This window comes from Camelus dromedarius, chromosome 2, assembly GCF_036321535.1.
Source record: "Camelus dromedarius isolate mCamDro1 chromosome 2, mCamDro1.pat, whole genome shotgun sequence".
NCBI classification, from domain to species: domain Eukaryota; kingdom Metazoa; phylum Chordata; class Mammalia; order Artiodactyla; family Camelidae; genus Camelus; species Camelus dromedarius.
The window spans coordinates 59,231,788-59,254,225 of NC_087437.1; the positions used below are offsets into that span (position 1 = coordinate 59,231,788).

Consider the following 22,438-nt stretch of genomic DNA (forward strand, 5'->3'; position numbering starts at 1 on the left):
ATCTATATCTTTGTCTATATTTATATATAAATGCATAGAAAAAGACTGAGGAGGATACACACAAAACTACTACAGAAGCAGGGACAGGGAGCAGTGATGAATGAGCATTTTTTATAACCATATGTGCTTTTTGTTTCATTTAAATAAATATATATTCCTGAATTACATCTAATTGATCATTAGAACAACTATTTTAAAACACAAGAAATGAAGTTCTATTTTTTTCTTTCTTTTTTTGAAACCACATTTATATATTTAGGTGAGGGGAGGTAATTAGGTTTATTTATTTATCTGTTTATTATTATTTTTTTAAATGGAGGTACTGGGGATTGAACCCAGGACCTAGTGCATGCTAATAAGCTCACATTCTACCATGGAGCTATACCCTTCCCCCTATTTTTTCTTAATGTTTCTTTTTATTATGTTGAAACCTGGCTCCCTGGAACCTCTACCAGTGGGTTCTCTTCCCCACGCGCCTTCCCTCACTCGTGGGCCAACCTCTCAAGTGTTTGGGATCTGTGAGCAGGCTCACCCCATTCCAAAGCCTCCTCCTCTCCTGCACGCTTGGACACATCACACAGTCCCTTCCCTCCGCTGTCCTGGTTGCTCACCTTGGAGCCCCAGCATTCGCTCAGCAAACTGAGTGTCCAGTAAGGGGCAGGCCCTGGCTAAGGACCCATATACAGAAGTGAATTTGTTCTGAGAGGGACTCAGACACATGGACAGTCATATTCAAGCATAAGGCATGTATGAGATGGGGCCACATAAGGGAGCCACCCAGCCTGCCTGGACCGTGGGAGGAAGACTTCCCCAAGGTGACCCTTGGTCTAAGGCTAGTGGGACGAGCAGGCATTTGGGCACTCTGGGGACTCAAAGGCACCAAGGACCATGACACACTCAGCATGTAGCAAATAGTTCAAGATAACTGGGGTGGGATAGGGGAGGGGAGAGTGCGTGTTTCCCCAGAACCTCCATTAAATAAATAAATAAGTTAAATAAATAAATAAATAAATAAATAAATAAATAAATAAATAAATAAATAAATAAGACAACCAGCGGGCAGGGTGTGTGTGAGGGCTCAGGAGAAACACTATCCTGGGAAGAATGCAAGAGCTGCCATGTGAAGATTCCCACCTGCTGGACTCACTCAGCAGGCCAGGGAGGACCACGGAAGGGCTTCCCCAGGAAGAGATGCAGTCGGGTTGGTATAGGGCATTGGTTTTCAACCAGGGGTGATTTCCCTCCCCTTCAGGGGACATTTGGCACTGACTGAAGATGTTTTTGGTTGTCACAACTTAAAGAACGCAAGTAGCATCTAGTGAGGACAGGCCAGAGAAGTTGCTAAACGTGTTCCACGGCGCAGGACAGCCACACACACGACAAAGAATTATCTGGGCTGAGACGCCAAGAGTACCGAGGTTGGAGAACACTGGTAGAGAGGATGGATAGTTCTGGCAGCAGTACAGAGGATGGATGGCTTGGGAGGAGGGGGGTGCAGGGAGACCTGAAAATAAAATTATAGCAATAGCTCAGATGGGAGATGGTAAAAGCCTGAGCTAAGGAAAGACAGTGAGGCTTGAGAGGGGAGACTGAATCAAAAAAAAGTAATATAAGGAGTGAAACTGGTAAAGCATGGTGATGGTTTGGTTATGGTGGTAAGTGGGGTAACGCCGTGGGGCTAATACTATATGGGTTAGGTCACAAAACAATGAGATGAATGCTTATTTTCCATCTAGAGCTGGAATGGTGATGTGGCTGAATCTCAGGGACTGAGATCCCAACTATCTAATTGCTCTGCCAGCCCATCCATGGCTGCCATCTCATGTCCAGAATGGCTGCTCCAGCTCCTGCCTTCACATTCATATTCCAGCCAAAGGAAAGGCAGGAAAGAGGAAGTGAAGGGCTCTGTCCTTCTCTTTAAAGTCATGACCTGGAAGTTATACATATCACTTCTGTTCACATCCATTGGTCAGAACGTAGTAGTCTGGCTGCCCCTACTGCAAGGGAAATGTAGTCTGAGGTGAGCACCATGTACAAAAGTCAAACTCTGATAACTGTGAAAGTAGGGGTGAGCAGCCACTGGCAGGGGCAGGGGGCAGCTATTTAGCAGTCCATGTCACAGATGATGAAAGAGGAAAAATCATGAAAGAAAGTGATTAGGTTTTTGGCCTGGGTGACTGAGCGGATGGTGGATACCATTAAGCGGTGAGAGGACACAGGGGAGGGCTTGGGGGCCAAGATGGCAGATTCATTTGGACAGAGAGTCACTTGAGCCCCATGATACCACAATGTAGACTGTCCAGCAGAGTCCAAAACCAGAGTCTGAGCTCAGGGGAAGGGTCTGGGTGGGGAGAGAGGTCTAAGAAGCCATAAATAAGGATACTGTCCAGAAATGGTGCTTCATCTGGAATCCAAGAACCCCACCCATTGAAGTAGGCTCTCCACACCTGAAGGACTGAGAGGGAGATGCAGCCTATGAATCCTGAGATCATGTGTCAGATTCTGTGCTGTGCATGTGTGCTCTTCTAGGGAGGCAATTCCTGACTTTCATCCGATTCTCAGGGGTTCTGAGTGCAGAATAAGGTAAGAAAAGGGTTTAGAAAGGCAACCTGGGATTCCCTGATATTACTGAGGCAGACAAAGGAAGAGGAGCCAGAAAAATAAAGGACCGGAAAGAGCAATGAGGAAAGGGGTAGGAGCAGCGGGATGGGGCGTTTGGGAGGGAGGTGCAGAGTGTAAGAGATTGTGGTGGTGGATGGATGAAGCCAACAGGCTGGGCGGGGATGTGGAGATAGTACAATGAGCAGGGGCAGGAGGCAGGGTCCCAGAGGGAAGGCTTGGCAGGAAGGCCAGTCCTGGAGGGGACACAGGGCTTCTGGGGATGGCAGAGGATTAAACATGTCAGAGGTCGAGTGGACATGTCCAGCAGAGAGGGAGGGGTTGTGATGAGCAGAGATAGAGAGAAGGATATTTTCTTCTTGAAACAAGTCCCTGACACCAACTTCAGCCCTCTGCGTGCTCCCAGCACCAGAAGCAGAAGTGCTTGCTGTCACAGAAAGGGCTCAGGTTGCTGCGTGCTTGCTGCCTCTGCCTGTGGCTGGCTGGGACCTTGGTAAATCAGTCACCTCTCCAAGCCTCTTTGTCCCCATGTGGGAATTCAGATAACACCCTGCCTGATGTGACTGATGAAAGGATTAGAAGAAAAATCATGTGCGATATGCCCAGCTCAGTCCTGATCGTGGCAGATACTCGGTAGTGGGAGGGTCCTTCTCTCCTCCCCACCCATCCTTTCTTACAGTAGGGTTGCTTTTTACTTCTCAGGAAAAGGGCAGTCTTTGAGGAAATGATTTTATAATCTTCCTACTTACCCCAAAGTGGTGGAACTTGGTCTACATAAAGTACTACACAGCATCCTCATGAAGGAAGAATGAAACACTAAAAATATGCAGAATAATAATATTGGGACAAACAAGCAGAAAGTCACCTTCTTCAAATCTGCAGTGACAGCTCCCAGACTCATCTCCATCCATAACTGGTCATTAGTGCTGTTTTGCCAAAGGCAAGTGTCACGAGATTGTTCTTCATCCTGGCGTTCTGTCCCTGAAGATGACAATGATGATGATGTGTTGAGAATCATGAGTGTCCCAAGGAGGCTATTTGGTCAGAGGCTGTCAAGCCTGGGAGCAAGGGTGGAGGAGAGAGGACTTCACACGTGGAAAAGCAGCCTTCAAACAAACAACTCAATTAAAACATTGCAAAGGACTTGAGTGGACTTTTCTCCAGGAAGATACGCAGATGGCCAATAAGCACATGCAAAGATGCTCGACATCACTAGTCACCAGAGAATTGCAAATCAAAACCACAGTGAGATATCACTTCACACCCATCAGGATGGCTACTTTCCCAAAATAGAAAATAGCGAGCATGGACGAGGTTGTAGAGAAACTGGAACCCTTGTGTGTTTCTGGTGGGAATGTAAAATGGTGCAACCGTTGTGGGAAACAGTCTAGTGGTTCTTCAAAACTTAAACATAGAATGACCACGTGACCCAGCAATTCCACTTCCAGGCAAGTGAATATATGTGTGTGTGTGTATATATATATAGATATATATATATCTCCAAATGAATTGAAAGCAAGGATCAAATAGATACATATACACCCATGTTCACAGCAGCATCATTCATAATAGCCAGAAGGGAGAAGCAATCCAAGTGTCCCAAAGGACAGACACTGTATGCTACAACTGATAGCAAGTGCCTGAAGTATTCAAATTTCTAGAGACAGAAAGTAGAATGATGGTTGCCAGGGGCTGGGGGAGGGAGGAACGGGGAGTTAATGCTTAATGAGTACAGAGTTTCAGCTGGGGACAATTAAAAATGTCTAGAGATGGATAGTGATGATGGCCATACACCAATATGCATATGCTTAATGCCATTGAGTTGTGCCCTGAAAAATGGTTAAATGGGCAAATTTTATGTTATGTACATTTACACAAAAAAGTAATCCTCATATTGAATTATGTTGGACAGAGTTGAAGACCATTGTTTTTGTTTTTAGGTTTTTTTCTGGGGGGGAGGTAATTAGGTTCATTTGTTTATTGATTGATTGATTGATTGATTGAGGGGGTACTGGGGCTTGAACCCAGGACCTCATGCATGCTAAGCATGCGCTGTACCACTTGAGCTATACCCTCCCCCTGAGGGCCATTGTTTAACTGGTGGAATGTTTTCCTATGAAGGTAAAAATTAGGCTTTCTGAAAACATTATTAATAATAAAGAACACAGAAAGCTGATCTAAGTGAGCTGTTTCTGGTTCATCCAGACGTGGACAGGTCATAGAACTCAGCCCTCCGCTCTGGGCTGAACTCAGCTCCCCTCACCCAGCAGACTTGTCTGAGCCTTTGAGGAAGACTGGCCTTCCTCTGGGCGACGGGAATATGAGCCATCTTCCCTCTCCTATAATTTTGTCTTTCATATTTTCCCCACATTTTCTGTAATTAATTTGATGATTTTTATAATAAAGAAAGCATTCCTTGAATTCTCCATATTTTAAAGACCCCATCCCCCATCCTGGCCCCAGTGAGCAAGGGTGCAGTGCTTCTCAAGAAGGACTTCCACAGCCCAGGATCCGCCCCCGAGGGAAATGCTGTGTCCCCAGGTGAGTCATGCAGGTAGGATCACAGGGAAAGGCGAGGCTCACAGTCCGGATGAACAAATGTCCCAGCCTTCATGGCCAGCAGCTGGGCTCCAGGTGGGCCCTCTGCTAGGGACAAACTGTCTGCAGGGACAAACTGTCTGCAGATACAAACTAAAAGGATCTTCAGCCCCCACCCTCAGAGCTCAGGGTCCTGAGACATGCTAACAACCAACATCGATCACCCCAAACTGAAACACATCCTGACCTCATGCAAGCATTGTGTGCTGAAAGGACAAAGAAGGGGGTGGTTCTCCAGCCAGGACAGAGCAAGGGAGGCATGGCGGGGTGGACGCCGGGCTTTGGAGGATGAGTTGGATCCTGAAAGGGTGTGAAAGGGCTGGGCGTGCATTCCAGGCAAGAGCCATGGGGTGAGCAAAGACCCAAAGGCAAGAAAGTGTCCTTTTTGAGGGGCGTGGGCTTTTACAGGTGACGAGCTTGTGAAGCCCTTGTGTGCTGGGCTGAGAGATTCGGACTTTTTTCCATAGGTGACTGGGAACCAGGAAGGGTGGTGGTTGTTATAGTTTCATTATTTTATCAAGAAACCAGCCCACCTGGATCAAGAGGCCTCAGAGTCTGCTTTCTTGTCCCACCAGCCTCAAGTCATGCAGGTGGGTCAGTCTGAGCCTAACCAGTATCTGTCCTGAACCTATGGCTGACTCCGGTAAGCTTGCCAAATATTTTTTTTGAACAGTTTTTCATCTCATCTATGCCTTTCTCTCAAATAGATTCAGAGAGTTTGAAAACAGACAGTTAACGATGGAGGTGGGAAGGGGACAGGGCTGGCTGCAGGAGGAAGAAGGGAAAAGTCCTCTTTGGCCTAAAACAATTTATTCGAGTTACGTTTAATTGTACGTTTTCATATGAGACTTCCAAATTTTATGCCACAATAAAACAGAGCAGCCTTTGCAATGATTAAACTAGCAACATCGTGATCCTCACGGCTAGAGCAGCTTCCAGCGCGTCACCACACTTAATTAAAGGTCAGAGATGGGTGCTGTAAGAGTTGCTGTGTTTTCCTTAATTATTACATGAATGAACAGGTCTATTTTGAATGCCTTACATGACTGAAGATTGCACAAAAACAGAGGCACGTGGGCTCAATCCAATGAGCCCCATTCTTCCCCTGCCCCCCACTTTGAGAAATCTTCCTGGCTCATCACTCCCTCTAGAAATTCCCCCCAGTGGATAACCCAAAGGAGAGCAAGAACATGCTGTCAGCCAAACAGGCTCAAGAAAAGCACGGACAGCTAGGAGCCCAGAACATAGATCTTAGCAAGTCACATCCCTCTTTGAGTATCAGTTTTCCCATCCGTAAAGTGGGGACATTACATGAGCTAACTATTTAGGACAGTCTGTTATTTTATGAAAAAAGCCATATCTTTTCACCCCATCTCATGTGATAAAGGAGAAGAAAGGAAGGAGGGATGCAGGGAAGAGGGAAGGGAAGGAGGGAGGTGGGCAAATTTTGTTCACAGTACATATTTGCATCCACCTTGGCTAATTTCAGACCCTCTACTCTTGGCACTGCCCACTGCACACATCAGTGCCCAGACCTGTCAGCTACAGAATAAATGCTAAACTAGACCCTCCCTCCAGCCTTCTTCCACCGCTCAGGCGCATAGCGTGAATCAAACTCCACAAACTGGGATGGGGGCAGCGGCCTTTGTAGGATGGGAGGCAGTCGGCTGGGCTGGAGCTCGGTAAGTCTGCGCTGGCCTGTCCCCTTGTTCAGAGGCTTCACTGTGCTCGGATTCATTTCCATAGTGAGAGTTTCAAATTAGAGCCCCTTTTGATGGCTCACCCGAGCTGAGGCAGCTGGAATTCTGCCTCCTCCTTTGCTTTGAAAAACTCCAAGTCCAACCTGTGTCTTAGGCCGTTTATTCAATCCTGTACCTTCAAAGGTCACAGCATCTACAGTTCAGAAAGTAGGTCTTTCTCATAGCAAGGTTCATCTCAGGCCTTTGCACCACTCCCATTCTCTTTTTTTTAAGGGTTTGTCAAAAAAAAAAACCAAACCACAAAATGTGAAGTTTTCCAAATAAAATCAGTATCAGAAGGAATTGGGTTTCTTCTTTTGTTCAAACAATGCTTGTAAATGTGCTATTATCCAAGACCATTTTTGTCACCTAAAAGGGGTCAGAATTCTCACACTGCGACGCACTCCAAACCAGATGCTTCTGGGGAAGGGTTGGGGCAGTGAGGAGACAAGGAGCTTAGACCTCATCTAGTTTAAATCTGTGCTTTTCTAGAAAAGAAAACTGAATTCCAGAAAAGTCTCAGCCACAGGCTGGAGTTAGAATCCAGTATTCTCTGTTTTAGCCGACCCCTTTGACTGTTAGTTTCTGCTCTTCAGAGGAGCGACATGTTAAGACTACCTTCTGGTCAGCTTTTGCATAAGAAAGGAGACAGCTGAAATAGCTGTTGCTCTAGTAAATGAAGCTGTTTGTTATTGCTCTGAAGGGAAAACAAGGCTAAATAATAGAGGTGCCCGGGTTCCACTGTCAGAGCCATCACCGGGCTCCTCGGAATGACAGACTCTTCTCTGGCATCGGCCATTTCCCTCCTGGCAAATTAAGAGAAATGACTAAGCTTTGCTTCTGATGGCAGAGGATTTTGAAGACAGGAATGTTGCGCTGGTGCTTATTATGACTGGGGACCTAGAAGGAAGGTGGGAAGTGGTTAACAGTATGGATGGAGACCCAGGTGACAAGTGACGAGGAAGAGGGGAGAGCTGGCGTCAGGGCTAAATAAAGATGACCCTCGGGCTCTCCCCTGCCCTGATCACCTGCCCCATCCCTCCTGGGAGGCATTTCCTCACATCTAGGATGGAGTCATGGCCCTCAGGACTGGTGACTCAGGGTAGATGAGCTTCCCAGTCATCTCAGACAACTGTATCCATCCATCCACGCATTCATCTTTTTGCATGTCTACTCTCATCCCTCCCAGTTTCAAAAAGGATTTAGTGTAACTCAAATCAAATGTAACAAAATAACTTGAGTTAAAGACAAGAAGGAAAGAAGGAGGAAAAACAAAAATGAAGGACTAAGAGGGGTCCAGGAATGAATGACCAGAAGCAAACACCTCAACATTCATTTTGCGATCATTTACCCAGCTGCACACACGTGATTTATGTACTTTTCAATATGGGTGTACGGATGGCAACGTAAAAATCGATTTATTCTTTTTAAAGGGGTAGACGTTGCAGGTTAGCTTTCCTGTTCTCTCTCGTCCCCCTACCTGAAATGTACACATGAGGCTGGAGGGGCTGCAGCCTTGGGGCCACATGCGACAGGCCACATCTGGTGTAGTGGCACACAGATTAAAACCAGAGACATCAGTGAGGCTGCAGAGTAACGGCACCGCCCCTGGACAGTCTGCCCCTGCGCGCATCGGCAGGTGAAGGGAGCCAGCTCCGACTTCGTAGAGCAGTGTCATCAGTGATGCTGCACGTGCAGTCAGCTGCAGTCCTGATACAGAAGGCGCCCAGAGCCAAGGACTTCGTGAAACTGCTGGGGTTGGGGACAAGCAGAGACTGAGAAGGGAGGATGGTGTGCTAGATGCTTTGGGGGCTCTTGGCATTGCATGGCTGCAGAGAGGAGGCTCGGCCTGCAGGGGAGACTGAGGTAGGACAACCAGAGAGGCAGGAAGTGGGAGGGAAAACTTGCCAAAGGGGGCTGTACTTTTGCCTGTAAGCTTTGTCACAACGACAAGAAAAAGGAAACCAAGTCTGTTTATACCACCAGATATGAAGATCAGTGGCTGAGAATCAGCACGATTAACCGTGAGACATAGATCAGATGGGCATTTCTTCCAAAGTCTTTGCACAGTGGGCACTTTGTCTCTTGGTCCAAGCCTCCTCAAGATCAAGCATCCTAAATTAGAAGTTTGGGATCAACGGACACACATTACTGTTCTCTAGAAAAGGAAACTGAATTCCAGACAAGTCTCAGTCACAGGCTGGAATTAGAATCTAGTGTTCTCTAGATACTGAAAAAAAATACATATATATGTATATGTATATGTATATGTATAACTGAATCACTTTGCTGTGTACCTGAAACCAACATTGTAAACTGACTACACTTCAATAAAAATTTTTAAAATAAAATTAAAAATTAAAAAAAAAAAAGAGAGATCAAGCATCCTAACAGACGGAGCTGTGAGCTGCTCAGGGTTGTTTCTTAGCACATCCCTCCATGGGAGCAAGTGAGATCACCATAACATAGAAAGCAAATTCTACGCAGGGCCCAGGATGTATGGTCCAAGAACGCCTATTCCCAGCCACCTGGTGGGTGAAAGCAAGGTCACAATAATCTAGGGGACCTCTGGCCATTGCGCTGGGAAAAGTGAGATTCCAGGCGTGGTGCCAGAGGATGAGCTCTCTCTTTGCAGGCAGGGATGGGGCAGCTGGGAGCTGCTGCAGAGCACGCAGGCAGTGTTCCCAGTCAGCAGGGAGTCTTGGGCCCAGCCACAGCCCAGACTGAACCAGGGACTCGCAGGGGACCCTCACCAGGGTGCCCTCCAACCAGGAGTCATGAGGACAACCAGCCAAAATGTGTTTCTGCAAAGTGTGGTACAGGCAGAAGGAATGAACATGGGGACAGGGACACCCAGACAAGCACTTAGATCGATTCTCCACCTATTTTGGGAAAGAGCCCTTTCTGTAGCTGCTTAAGCATTAGGAGGGGGAGGAGCAGGGCCAGCCATTCCAAGGCAGCCTGGGGGTGGAGGAAACAGGTGACAGGGATGTGTCTTTGAGAGGACAGAGGTAGATGGACAAAGAAGGGGAAGTGATTTGATTCAGGACCTAGACTCTGGGTTCCTATAGAATCAGATGGGGAGGGGCCTTCCAGTCCAGACCCCCGTTTTATACATGGGGACACTAAGGCCCAGGGAGATGGAAGAACTCACAGTCACATAGCTGCTCAGTAGCAGAGCATTGATCTGATCCATGGGAGGAGGGACTGGACATCTCGCGGAAGGGGCAGGAATGGGGGAGAAAAGCAGACACACACCCTGGCCAGGGGCCAGCCCTCTAAGGACTGTGTGTGAACCTAGGATTGAGACTTTCTAAAACAATCCGGGAATATAAAACCCTGGGAGGCCCTGCTGGCCACCGAGAGACCTCCTCCCCGGAAACAGTAAGCTACAAAAAGCCTGCTGTTGGGATGGCTGGCTTTGTGTTTGAGGATGTGGACTGACCCCAGAGCATTACACGCCCACACCGACACTGTGCCTGCAAATCGCTCTTCCTCTCTGTGAGATCAGCTCAGCAAGGCATGGCCAGAGTCTCCAGTGGCCAGATGCTGGGCAGCGGGATACGCCCATATCCACCCAGTTCAACCCAGGGCAGGCTCGAGTAATCACAGGCCGTGCGAGGGAGAAGGGATCTTAAAGCACACATGCCAGCCTCACTCCCGTCTCCACCAAACACTGCAATTCCTTCTATCTTGAGGTGGCTCGGCCGCAGCTGGAAGAGCTCACAGAGACAGCTCGTGGCCCCACAGAACGGCCGCTCCCACCCTGGGACCAAGAATCTGCTCCCCTACCCGCCCTGTGTCTCCTGCCTCCTGTTCGGTCCCTTGAAATCCCATGGCATAAATCCCTTCCTCCTCCCCATATCAACCCTTGAACTGGTGAAACACAGTGACAAGCACCCTAATCCCCTCCTTTCCAGGCTGAACACCCCTGCCTCTCTCAACCAGTTTCCCTATGACTGGTCCCAGTCCTCCACCAGCTCCCCCTCCCACCATCCATTCCTAGTCATTTTCTACTATATTCTCTCCACTAGATTAATCAGTTGTCTGGGCTCCCAGGATTGAACATAGCATTCAAGGTGAAGGCCAACATCTCAAATCACCCTCCCGGAGACCTAAGGAGGCGGCTTATCCACCTGCCCCTTCTCCTTCCTATTATTTCGCGTTTAGACCCCCTGATTCAAGCTTCGGTCACACACACACGAAAGCCACACTTGCTCAGAGAACATTTCTGGTCACCTGTGCTCATGATTAAAGCTGTGGCAAATCCTAATTTTCCAAAACCTTACAGAGGAGGAATATTTAACGCTCTAAAAGGCAGCGGGGTCGAGGGTGAACTCCCCAGCACAGCCCATGGTGACGCTAACCTCAGCTCTGGGTCTGGGGGCCGGCTCAGCGGTGACGTATTCATCCAGCCGAGAGCTAACTCTCAGCACCTGCTGGGCCCGCTAGCGCCATGGCAGAGGGTGTTCGCATACAGCTTTTACCCCGAGGAGCCCAGTAGAGGAGATCCACACCTGCAGAATTACAGTAGAGTGTGCTAGATGCTGTAACTGAGGCAGGGAAATGGGCAAAGTCAGTCTCCTATTGCTGCTGTAACAAATTACCACAAACCCCAAAAGAGTCTCACCAGACTAATATCAAGGTGTCAGTAGGGCTGGTGTCCTCCTGGAGGTACCAGGAGAGGATCCACTCCCTTGCCTTTTCCAGTGTCTAAAGGCTGCCTGCCTTCCTTGGCTCAGGGCCCCCTTTCTTCATCTTCAAAGCCAACAGCATTGCTGTCACATCTTCAGATCTCTCCCTGACCTCCTGCCTCCTTTCGCTTATGAGAACCCTTGTGATTACTTTGGGCTCACCTGGATAATCTTCCCAACTCAAGTTCCTCAACCTAATCACTCCTGCGAAGTCCCCTTTGCCACGCAAGGTAACCTATTCACACAGTCATGGGTCTGGGACTAAAACATGGACATCTTCGGTGGCCACCTGTTTGGCCATCATGTTCCACAGAGAACAACTAACTCTGCCTGTGGGAGTGGTTACATTTGGATGTAGCCTTTAAGACTTTGCGGTTTTATCCAGGAGCACCCTGGCATAAAAGGGAAAAGAGAGTTAAAAGAAGGATGTGCTCACACTAGGCGTGGAGACAAGAAAGCAGGGCTAGTTTTTGTCCCCCTCCTCCTTTTTTTTTTTAAGATTGCTTTCTTTGTTTTGTTTTGTTTTGTTTTTCCAAAAAGAGCCAGCCTCTGCTTGATTGCCTCCAGGATTGTGAGATAAACTACCTGTCAAGGCAGCTTGTTTGACCTACTGACAGATCTGAACAGAGAAGAATCTTCCTTAAATTAAAGCCTGGGGTCTCCATCATCACCAGAAATGTTCATACATCTTACAGAGCCCAGGAGTTACTTTAGTTGGACCAGAAGGGTAGTAGACTCTGGGAGAGTCATGGCACCCAGGGTCTGATGCATCCAGAAGGATCTCTGAGGTTCATCCTCAGATAGACTGTGTTCCACCTAAATTCCCCTGGGTTGTTGGGCCAATAACACACTAGAACAGAGTATTCCCAAAGGTGGGTGGCCTGCAGAGTTTCATTGATGCCATCTCCTCTACTCCTGTCCTACAAATTAACTGAAAAAAAAATAAACTGAGGCTGACTTTGAACATGAGCTTGAAGGGGCAAAAACTTGGAAATACTGACATATTCTGTTTTTCTTTTGATGTCCCTGCAGACATGAATTGCTAGGGGTTTGGATCCAGAGAGAAGGCCCAACTCTCTGCCTTCTGCCCAAGGTAGCTGGTGGGCCTCAGTCTGGCAGCCCCACAGCCAATGGGAGAGAGCATGGGCACTCTGGGCTGTGGGGTCTGGGGAGGGAGGACGGTACCTTGGGAAAGGCTTGTGCAGAAGATGCATCCTACACCCCTGTCACCTCCTGGCACCCTCTGTTGATGTTCTTTGTCCTGGGTCTTCTTTGTGCCAAGTGGGACTGTTCTGGGTTATGCTCTGGGGTGTGAATGCAGTGGGTCAAATACCGCCTCGCCCTCCTGTGTGCAAACCACAAGGGAACCCTTCCCTGGTGAGCGAGACCATGCACTTTTACCTCCATTATCTTCTTTGATTCTTATAACATCCCAGGAGGATGGGGAAACTGAGTCAGTGGCATTGCTGAGACCCACCTCTGAGACCAATTCTGTGCTGTTCCCACCAACCAAGGGTGCCTCCCATGGGCCCCCAAATGGCTCCTGCAGGATCAGGGCCAAGCCGGCAGCAACTGTCAGAATGGCCCACACTTAGATTTCTACCTCCTTTCTCTCATCTCCTTCCCCTCTCAACTACCTCTCTCCCACCCTTTTCTCTTCTGTATTCCTCTCTCTTGATTCTTCTTCTCTCCTTCTCAGCAGCCAAAGCCCCCACAAATAACTCTAAGATCTCAGGGAGTCCCCAGTAGGTTTAAGGGACTAGAACCACGAGGTCAGGACATCTACAGCCGCGGATGTGAGTGTCCTCCTGGTGCTTACCTCCCTCGCTCCTGGGTCCTGGGTTGAGCAGCTGACCCATTCATTCCAGGAGAAGCAGTGGGGGAAGGGGGCTGGAGTAATCAAGGCCAGAAGCCAAGAGACTTGAGCCCACATGACAGCTCCGCCAATCATAACCTTAGGAACATTACTCCTCCACTCTGGACCTCAGTTTTCACATCAACAAAGTGGGATAATAATACCCACCTCCCAGAGCAGTTGTGAGGGTTAGAAAAATTGATTTCATGGTACCAAGCATGTATTAGATGTTTAATAAAGCTTGGTTGAATGTGGTAGCAGCTGGAACACAGAACCCTCCCAAGTGTTGGACTTGAAAATATCAGTATCTGTGCTGGGGTAATAAAAGCGAGGACGCACCTGGAAGCATTAACAGAGAGGTGGAAGGGATGGAGGAAGAGTGTCACTGGGGAGAGGCTGTTCATCATTTCCCCACCTCAGGCATCTCAGGCTCCCAGTACTCTGGATCCAGCCACTGAATTCAATTAATGCTTGTCTCTTTATGATGTTGATGAAATCATCCTGTAACATTCCAGATGCCTACTGAGGGTGTGTGCAGCTACTGGGCAGTGAGTCCTGGAATCTCCCTTGCCTTCGGCATGCCCTGGGAGTAATGGGGATTTTTAAAAGCTGGGAAGCCTAGTGTGACTTCTTCCAAAACAGACTTGGTCAGTCCCAATGTCAGCAGAGATCAGACCCAACCTGTGGTTATTCCAGACAGAGGAGCCAATTACAACATGCTGTGTCCAGGGACGGGATTGGTGGGGAGGGAGAGACTGGAAACTTGGAGAATAAAAATGGATGGACTTTCAGTGAAACGTGCAAGTTGTCCCCAGTTACCTCCTCTCCCTCCAATGGCCCCACTTAGATGGTAGCAAAGGATTTTAAATGATAAACCCACCACATCTCAGGGAATGGGAGAGGATTACCAATGGACTAGAGATCTCAGCAAGTTGGAACAGAACAGTTGAAAAGAGGTGAGGAGGAAGAAGCCATAGCTAGTGTGAGCAGAGAGACCCCATTTTCTTAACAGAAACCCAGAGAGGTTTGAAAATCGGCTACACCAGGTACAACACAAGACAGGTATGAGATGTGGGAGTAAAAACCAGGGAGCTATTTGTACGCTGCTATGGGGAACAGTTGCCTCTGCTTTCATCCCTAGGAAGAAAAACAAACAAACAAGTTATTTTTAAAAATTACAATGTGCAATTAAAAACAACCCTCTCACAAATATTCTGTCTTGCAGAGGTCCAGTATAATACTCAGCTTACTACCCCAGCACCATACCACGAATCTTTCCAGTCAACAAATCTTGCCCTTGTGCATAAAGTTCTCGAAGTTGGTGATTTTTATTGCCTCACTTAAAAAATATGAACCAACAACCAAGGATTTAAGGGAAGCAAGCAGCAAACGACAACAAATCCCAGAGAAAACAGATATAGTCGGAAAGGAAAAGGAAACTTTAAAAACTAAGAAATTTTAAACTCTAGTATCCTGAGAGAACTCTAATAGAGACTACATCCATGAAACAAAGTAAGAGTCTATAAAAAGGAACAATTAAAGAACAGGCAACCACAGAAATTAAAAATACAACAGCAGAGATTAACATTTTAATTAAAGTGTTAGCACATAGAGTTGAGAAGTCTCCAGAAAGTAGAAGAGAGATATTTAAAAGACAGAAGAAAAGAGAAGATAAAAAAGCTTAAAAGAGAGGCAAAAAATTATCAAGGAAATAGTGTATGAAAATTTCACAAAACTTGAGGACACAGGTCTCCAGAGGACCCTGGACGTTCGCAGCCATGTAAGTGAAATAAAGAGGAATCCATAGCACATCACATTGAAGTCAGAACCCAAAAGATGTACAGAAGATCCTAATGGCTCCCAAAAAGGAAAAATGAGCCAGCTGTAAATAACAACAATGAATTCTCACTGGTAATCTTGGTGCAAACAATTATTTGAATTTAGAATTCTATTTCCAGCTAAACTAGCAACCAAGTGTGAGAGGAGAATAAAGACATTTTCAGCTAAGGACTCAGAAAAGGGGATACCCTCTGTATCCCTTCTCCTAGCAAGTTGAGTTATAAGATGAGAGAGCACACTAGAAAGAGAGGGATGTGGAATTTAGGAGGCAGTGGCAGCCACCAAGGAAAGCCATGAAGAGAAGCTCCAGGAGATAGCTGGGTAGCCTGCTCAGAATGGTTTCTACAAATTCCAGGAAAATGAAGGAAGTGCTAGAAAGGAAATGTAATTACAATGTTCTATTTGACACGATAGTAAATAATATTTACAAAGAAACAATAACATCAATTCCTTTCTGTTCATTTTCAATAACTATCAAAATGTTAATTATGAGAGAGCATAAAAGTCATCAACCTTGACAGAAATTGGGAGGGAAAAGGAGAGCAGGGGAAAGGATTCAAACAATGGGGATCATACAGACCACAACTGAGTTAGGAATCAATAATAGAAAGGTATAAAAAAAACTGGAATTAAAAGCACACTTCTAGACAACTCAGTTCACAGAAACAATCATAATGGAAATGAGAAAATACAGAATTGAACAATAGCAGAGAATTAACATTAACAATAATACCACAGCTTAAAATAGGAGCTGCTGCTGAAGAAGTCCTTAGGGGAAATTTATATCCCCCAAAAGGTGAAAGAATAAATAAAAATCAATGGGCTAAGTATCTGACCTAAGAAGTCATGAAGAGAAAACTGCTAAACAGACTCCAAGAAAATAGAGGAAGGAAATAATAAAGATAAAAGCTGACAGTGAATGAAACAGAAAATAGCAATGCACTAGGGAGGGGCTGCAGAGCCCAATGTTTGTTCTTAGTAAAATTAGTAAAATAGAAAAAAAAAAATCTTGTGAGATTGATTTAAAAAAAAGGGAGATGGATATAAACAGCATTAGGGATGAAAAAAGGGGGCCAACAATAGATACAACAGAGATTTGAAAGCAAAACAGAAATTAAAATATTATGAAAAACGCTAGGCTAATATACTTGAAGACTTAGAGACAAAATGAACAATTTCCTAAAAAACATGTAACATAATGATAGTGAGGAAATAGAAGACTGAACAGATCTATAACCACTGAACTAAATTAAAGCAGTAGTTAAGAATAAGCCACACAAACTTAGACATGTGTGGCAGCCAGTCTCCCAAATGGCCCCGGGTGATCTCTGCCTCCTGGTGTTCTCACTTCAACGTTGTGCCCTCCCTCATTGAAGAGCCTGACCTGCCAATACCTGTAGGAGACTGAGGAAATGATGAAATGTGACTTCCAAGGCTGAGTTATAAAAGACACTGACTTCCGTCTTGATAGCTCTCTCTTGAACCACTCACTCTGGGGGATGCCAGCTGCCTACAGAATCCCTGCAGGGTTTCTCAGTGGAGCTGGACATGCTGACCTTAAAATATGCATGGAATTGCAAAGGGCCCAGAACAGATAAGACTTTTCTGAAGAACAACAAGGTGGAGTGGTGACTCTACCAAGAAGTATTGAAGCTGCAATAATGAAGACAGTGAGTATAAGACTAGATAAATAGGCCAACAGTTTAGGCTCCAGAACCCAGAAGCCAACCCGTGTGTGGAAGGAAACTTGATAAATGACAGAACTAGCTTTGCAAACCAGTAGGGAAAGAATGGACAATGTGATAAATGGTCTGGGACAGTAGGATGTACATCTGGGAAAAAATACCATTGTTTCCCTATATCACATCACATACTAAAATAAATTCCATGTAGATTAAAGACCTAAATGTTAAAAACAAACTTTTGCAAATTTTAGAAGAAAACACAGGAGAGTAACTTTATGACTTGAGAGTAGGAAGACTTTCTTAAAACAAGATTATTTTTCAAAAGCACAAAACATAAAGTTAGATTGCTAAATTTAGCTAAATTAAAATTAAAGTTGTTGCTCTTTACAAAGGCAGTACAAATAAGGTGAAAGAAGAAGACTCAAACTGAAAAAAGGTAGTTGCAAAGCACATAATTTACAGAGGAATAGTGTCCAGGATATGTAAAGAGTTCTTACATTTCAATAAGAAAAAGACAAAATGCCCCATTATAAATTGGTCAATGTATATGTACAGATAATTCTCAGAAGAAGAAATCTGAATGTTCAATAAATACTTAAAAATAAGCTCCACTTCACTAGTTGTCAGGGAAATGTAAGATAAAACAACAATGAGATATCATTTCCTACCTATTAGACTGATAAAAATTTAAAATTCAGATATTGTCAAGAGTTGGTGAGAATGCGGAATAATGGAGCATAAAAAGGAAAAATACTGGGAGTAAATGTCCATCAACAAGAGAAGGGATAAATTGTGGTTTATTCACTCAATTGAATATTGTGCAGCTATTAAAATGAATGAACTAGAGCCAGATGCTTCACATGGATAAATCTCAAAAATGTGTTAGCCCAGAAAAAATAAATTTGAAGAACGCTATATGCAGAGTAGCATTTATATAAAATTTTGAAAACAGGCAAAGTGTTATTTCAGATTGTTTAGAGCTGTAGGAAGAGTATAAAAACCTGTCTAGGGGTGTGAAACACCAAATTTATTAATGTGCTTACCCCTAAGGAGAGGAGAGGCGAGGACCAAGGACAAGGAAGAGATGGAAACAGGTGCCTCCAACTTTGTTGTATTTTATTTGGTTAAAAAAAATCTGAAGCAAATATAGCAAAGTATATAGACTGCACATAGCTGATTGAGGTGTCCAAAGTTGTTCTCTGTAATTTTCTGAATGTTTGATGATAACATCCAGGAGTTCGTGGGAGATGTTTTAGTTGGAGGGGACACCAAAATATAAATCCTGTGGAAGCATATACTTTGTTTTACCCACTGCTTTCTCCCTCTGCTTAGGAGAGTGCCTGGTACAGAGGAGATACTGAGCCACTACCGGCTGAGTGAATGAATACATGCAGAGGCACTGACACATGCTAGAACATGGTGTGTTCTGAAAGAATGAATCATAATGAAAGCCGACTTCTACAGAGACCCATATACATTGGCCTGTATTATTTTTCATCCTTGCAAGGATGGCAAGGACTATTATTAACCTCTCTCTACAGGTGAAGAAATGGAGGCTTAGAAAGCTTGCCAAAAAGCATAGTGGTTAGGACTAGAGTCCATATTCCATCAAAAAAGTCTGAGTTTTCTGCTGTAGGAGTTTCACAATTTGGAGCAGTGGAACCAAATAAGACAAAGATGCTCGTAGACACACACACCCCTAGAGTGAATGGTGAGCAGGACCAGAGGCAGTGGGTGAATGCTTAGTGCCTGATAGCCTGACAGTGGGGCCCACGGCGGGGAACAGTTTAGTCTGCCTGGGCAGTCAGGGAAGACTTTACCAGGAGCCATTTGAACTTGGCCTAGAAGGAGAAGGGCACCTACAAATGCCAGGAATCCAGCAACTCCTGCTCCACATCCAGTGGTTGTTATTGGAGCATCTGTTTCTCTGGACTGTGAGCACAGAGCCTGATCACACAGGGCAGGACAAACTGACTTGAGTGAATTTCCTATTTGAAGATGTTTGCTCTCACCTTTATATATACAAAGGAAAAAAATAAAAACAGCTCAAAGCTCTTTAGAAATCATGACAGCAGTAATAATTCCTTGCCCTTTAATAATAAAAGCTACCATTTATTGAACATTTACTGTATGCAGGGCACTGGGCTAAGTCATCAGATGCTTTATTGCCTTTAGTTCTCACAACAACTCTGTGACGCAGGTACTATTTATCCCTTTCCAGGGATGAGGAAAGCAAGGCTTAGAGAATTTAGGTCTCTTGCCCACAGCCCTGTGCAGTTAGTAGGTGGAGCTGGGATCTGAACGTGCGGTTGCTGACTCTCCAGCCCATGTATTAACCACTGCGTCTCACAAGCAGACAGCTAATTAAAGCAACAAGGGTTTTACTGCTTTCAATTGGAATAAATGAGAACGTGATCTGAGCATAATAAACTAGAAACCAAGCTTATCATTACATTCATGAACACCTGTCACTGTCAGGTGCTCCATAAATGCTTGTGAAATGAGGTAGCGTTTAGTTCCAGGAAAAGAAAACCAACCGAGTGTCAAAATGACGTACTTCACCCCTGTAGGAAGCAGATGTAAACTCACCGACCACGTGAACAAGCAGAGCAGTGCTTTCCGGGCATGCCCCTGGGGACAGTGGGGATCAGCAACCCTTACCCACCCGCCTCAACCTCGGTCCCACTCGCCCTCCTGCCCGCCACTCCCCCGCTCCTCTGCGCTCAGCCCAGACCCCGTTGTAAGGGCTCTGTCAATGGGTGCTGAGATCCTGGAGGGCAGGCTGTGTTTTCTCTCTCTCAGCCTATCACAGAGTAGATCTACTTTGAAAAGATGCTCTGCGTGAATGGAGTTCAGAGCTCTCTCCCGAACCCCAGAGATCAGAGATACATATAGTGAGAAACAGATAAGAAAGAACTGGAAGAATTCTGCTTTTCAAATAAAGCAGATGAAGAGAGCAATCCATCCTCTCCCCTAGGAAAAGCCATCATCACTGGATCCCATGTATTCATTTTATTCATTGATTTCACAAACATTTACCAGTCACCCACCAGGTGCGGGAGGCAGGCCCTGGCATGGAGTTGGCTGGCTCCTCTGCACCCTCCCTGTACACGCTGAAGAGACCCGTCTCCCGCCCCGCACGGCGCTGAGGGCACAAGGAGGGGCCGACACAGTCCAAGCCCCCGGGAGCACACGGTGGAGGGGGAAACTGAGGCAAGCAGGCAGTCCCAATTTACAACAGTAAAGGATACTGTTGGCGGGGAGACTGGGAGGTGGGAGAGAGGGGGAGATAGAGGGATGGAGTGAAGGAGGTGGGAAAGGCGGAGGAGGAGTAAGAAGGGAGAGGAAAACGATCTGGACTCTCCCCAGATCCATGTCTGACAATACTCTGGTCACGTTTTAATTAATTGCAAGTTTTTCCCGTTGTCTCAAACAAGAGCGCGGTCTCTGATTAATTTCCGAAAGAGCCTGCCGAGTTCAATCATAGCAAACATAATGATCCCGGTTATTACGGCCTGAGCCCCTAAAAGCAGAAAATAAAGACCCCAGAACAGGCTACGGTCTTGATGTTTGCCTTCGGGCATCGGCTGGGCCCACGCCCCGGACTCGGAGCGATTGGGCCGCAAGGCAGCGCGACCAGGGACAGCGGGCTGGGAGGACCCGAGGGAAGGCGGGCTCCGCGGATCCCGGCAAGGATCTCCGGCAGGCAGGGCCCAGAGCGGCAGGCCGGCGCGCGGCCCGGGGCCGTGACACCGCGGCGGCTCGGCTCGACCCACGAGGTTTGCGTGCCGCCGCAGCCACTCCAGGAAAGGCCACATGCTACAGTCGCAGCGCCAGGGATTGTGCCCCAGCAGAACCTCCGCCAGCCGGGGCAGAGCCTCAAACAGGTCGCCAGGCAGGGTCTCCAGCTGGTTGTGGTCGAGCTGGACCACCTCCAGGCTGCTGAGGTTGCGGAAGAGCGCGCGGGGCAGGGTCCGCAGCACGTTACCGCGCAGCGACAGGTGGCGCAGCCGGCCGAGGCCGCGCAGCAAGCCCGCGGGGAGAGAGGCCAGGCCGGTGGAGCGCAGGGCGAGCACCCGCAGCTCGCCCAGGCCCTGAAAGGCGTCCTCCGGAAGCGCGCTCAGCTGCGGGCTCAGTGTCACCCCCAGGGTCCCTAGGCCGCTCAGGTTGCGGAAGGCGGCGCTGGGCAGGGTGCGCAGCCGGGTGCCATTCAGCCACAGCTCCCTCAGGCCGCCCATCTCCCCGAAGAGTACCTTCGGGAGTTCCTCCAGCGGGTTCTCGAACAGAGTCAGGAGGGTCAAATTGTGCAAATGAAGAAAGAGGGCGGAGGGCAGAAAATCGAGACAGTTTCTGGAAAGAGTCAAAGAGCTCAGGCTTCGCAGCCGGTCGAAGGCGCCGGGTGCGACGAAACGGATGTGATTTCTGTCCAGCTGCAGCTCCATCAGGGCGCGCAGGCTGTCCATCAGCCCCGAATCCAGAGAGACGAGATGGTTCGAGTGGAGCAGAAGTTTCTCAAGGTTAACCTGGGCCCCAAACAATTCCCTGGGCAGATGCGTCAAATTGTTTTCCGATAAATCCAACAATTTCAGGTTCCTCAGGCGTGTGAAGAGGCTAGCAGGGAGGAAAGCGAGTTGGTTTTGGTTCAAAAAGAGCTCCTGCAGGTTAACCAGTTTCTGAAACATGTTTTGGTCAAGGCCCTTGAGTTCATTGCCGTCCAAAAATAGCTGTTCCAGGAGCACCAGCTTATCCAATAACGCACCTGGAAGGTGAGGGATCTTGTTGCGCGACAACCTCAGAGTTTTAAGATTTATCAGGTCGTTGAAAGTGCCGGGTGCAACGGCGGAAACGTGGCTGTCGGACAGCATGAGGCGCTGCAGGACCGTCATGCCGCTGAAGCTGTCGTTCTGCAAGGCGCCGCGGCCCATTTGGAAGAGCAAGATGTGCGTGAGGTTGGTGGGCAGGCCGAGCCCGGCGATGCGCTCCACGCTGCCCGGCGAGCACTGCGCCGCGTCGCCGAAGACACACTTGCAGGCGGGTGGGCAGGGGAAGGGCTGCACGCGCAGGAGCCCGAGCGCCGCGCACAGCAGAGCGCTCCTCAGCATGTTTGAAACCAGGCGACAGTGACAGATCTGTGGGCAGCACACAAAAGAGCAAAGGCTCGAATTTCGATCTCGTAACCCTGCAGAGGCATGATCCTTTCGCCAGGATTATCACTGACTTTGAATGTTACCCAGACACACAAGTACGTCTCCTCTTACGAGTGCTGATTTTCGTCGGTGGTGAAAAGACGTTCATTCTACACTATGGGAGTCTCATTCTTCTGTTTTACTGATTTTCCACTCTCAGTTCAAAGTATTGAAATTAAAGCATTTCAAACTATACAAAAGTCAATACCCTTACACCTTTACA

At 47.1% G+C, this 22,438-nt stretch overlaps 1 protein-coding gene across 1 annotated transcript; it reads right to left on the reverse strand.

Annotated features, from left to right (window-relative positions):
- Positions 1-20,062: 20,062 nt before the first annotated feature.
- On the reverse strand, positions 20,063-22,131 carry GP5 (glycoprotein V platelet). The gene has a single exon (XM_031453526.2). It carries the CDS (start codon positions 22,129-22,131, stop codon positions 20,458-20,460), a length of 1,674 nt encoding a protein of 557 aa, XP_031309386.1. The 3' UTR covers positions 20,063-20,457.
- Between the last annotated feature and the right edge of the window lie 307 nt (positions 22,132-22,438).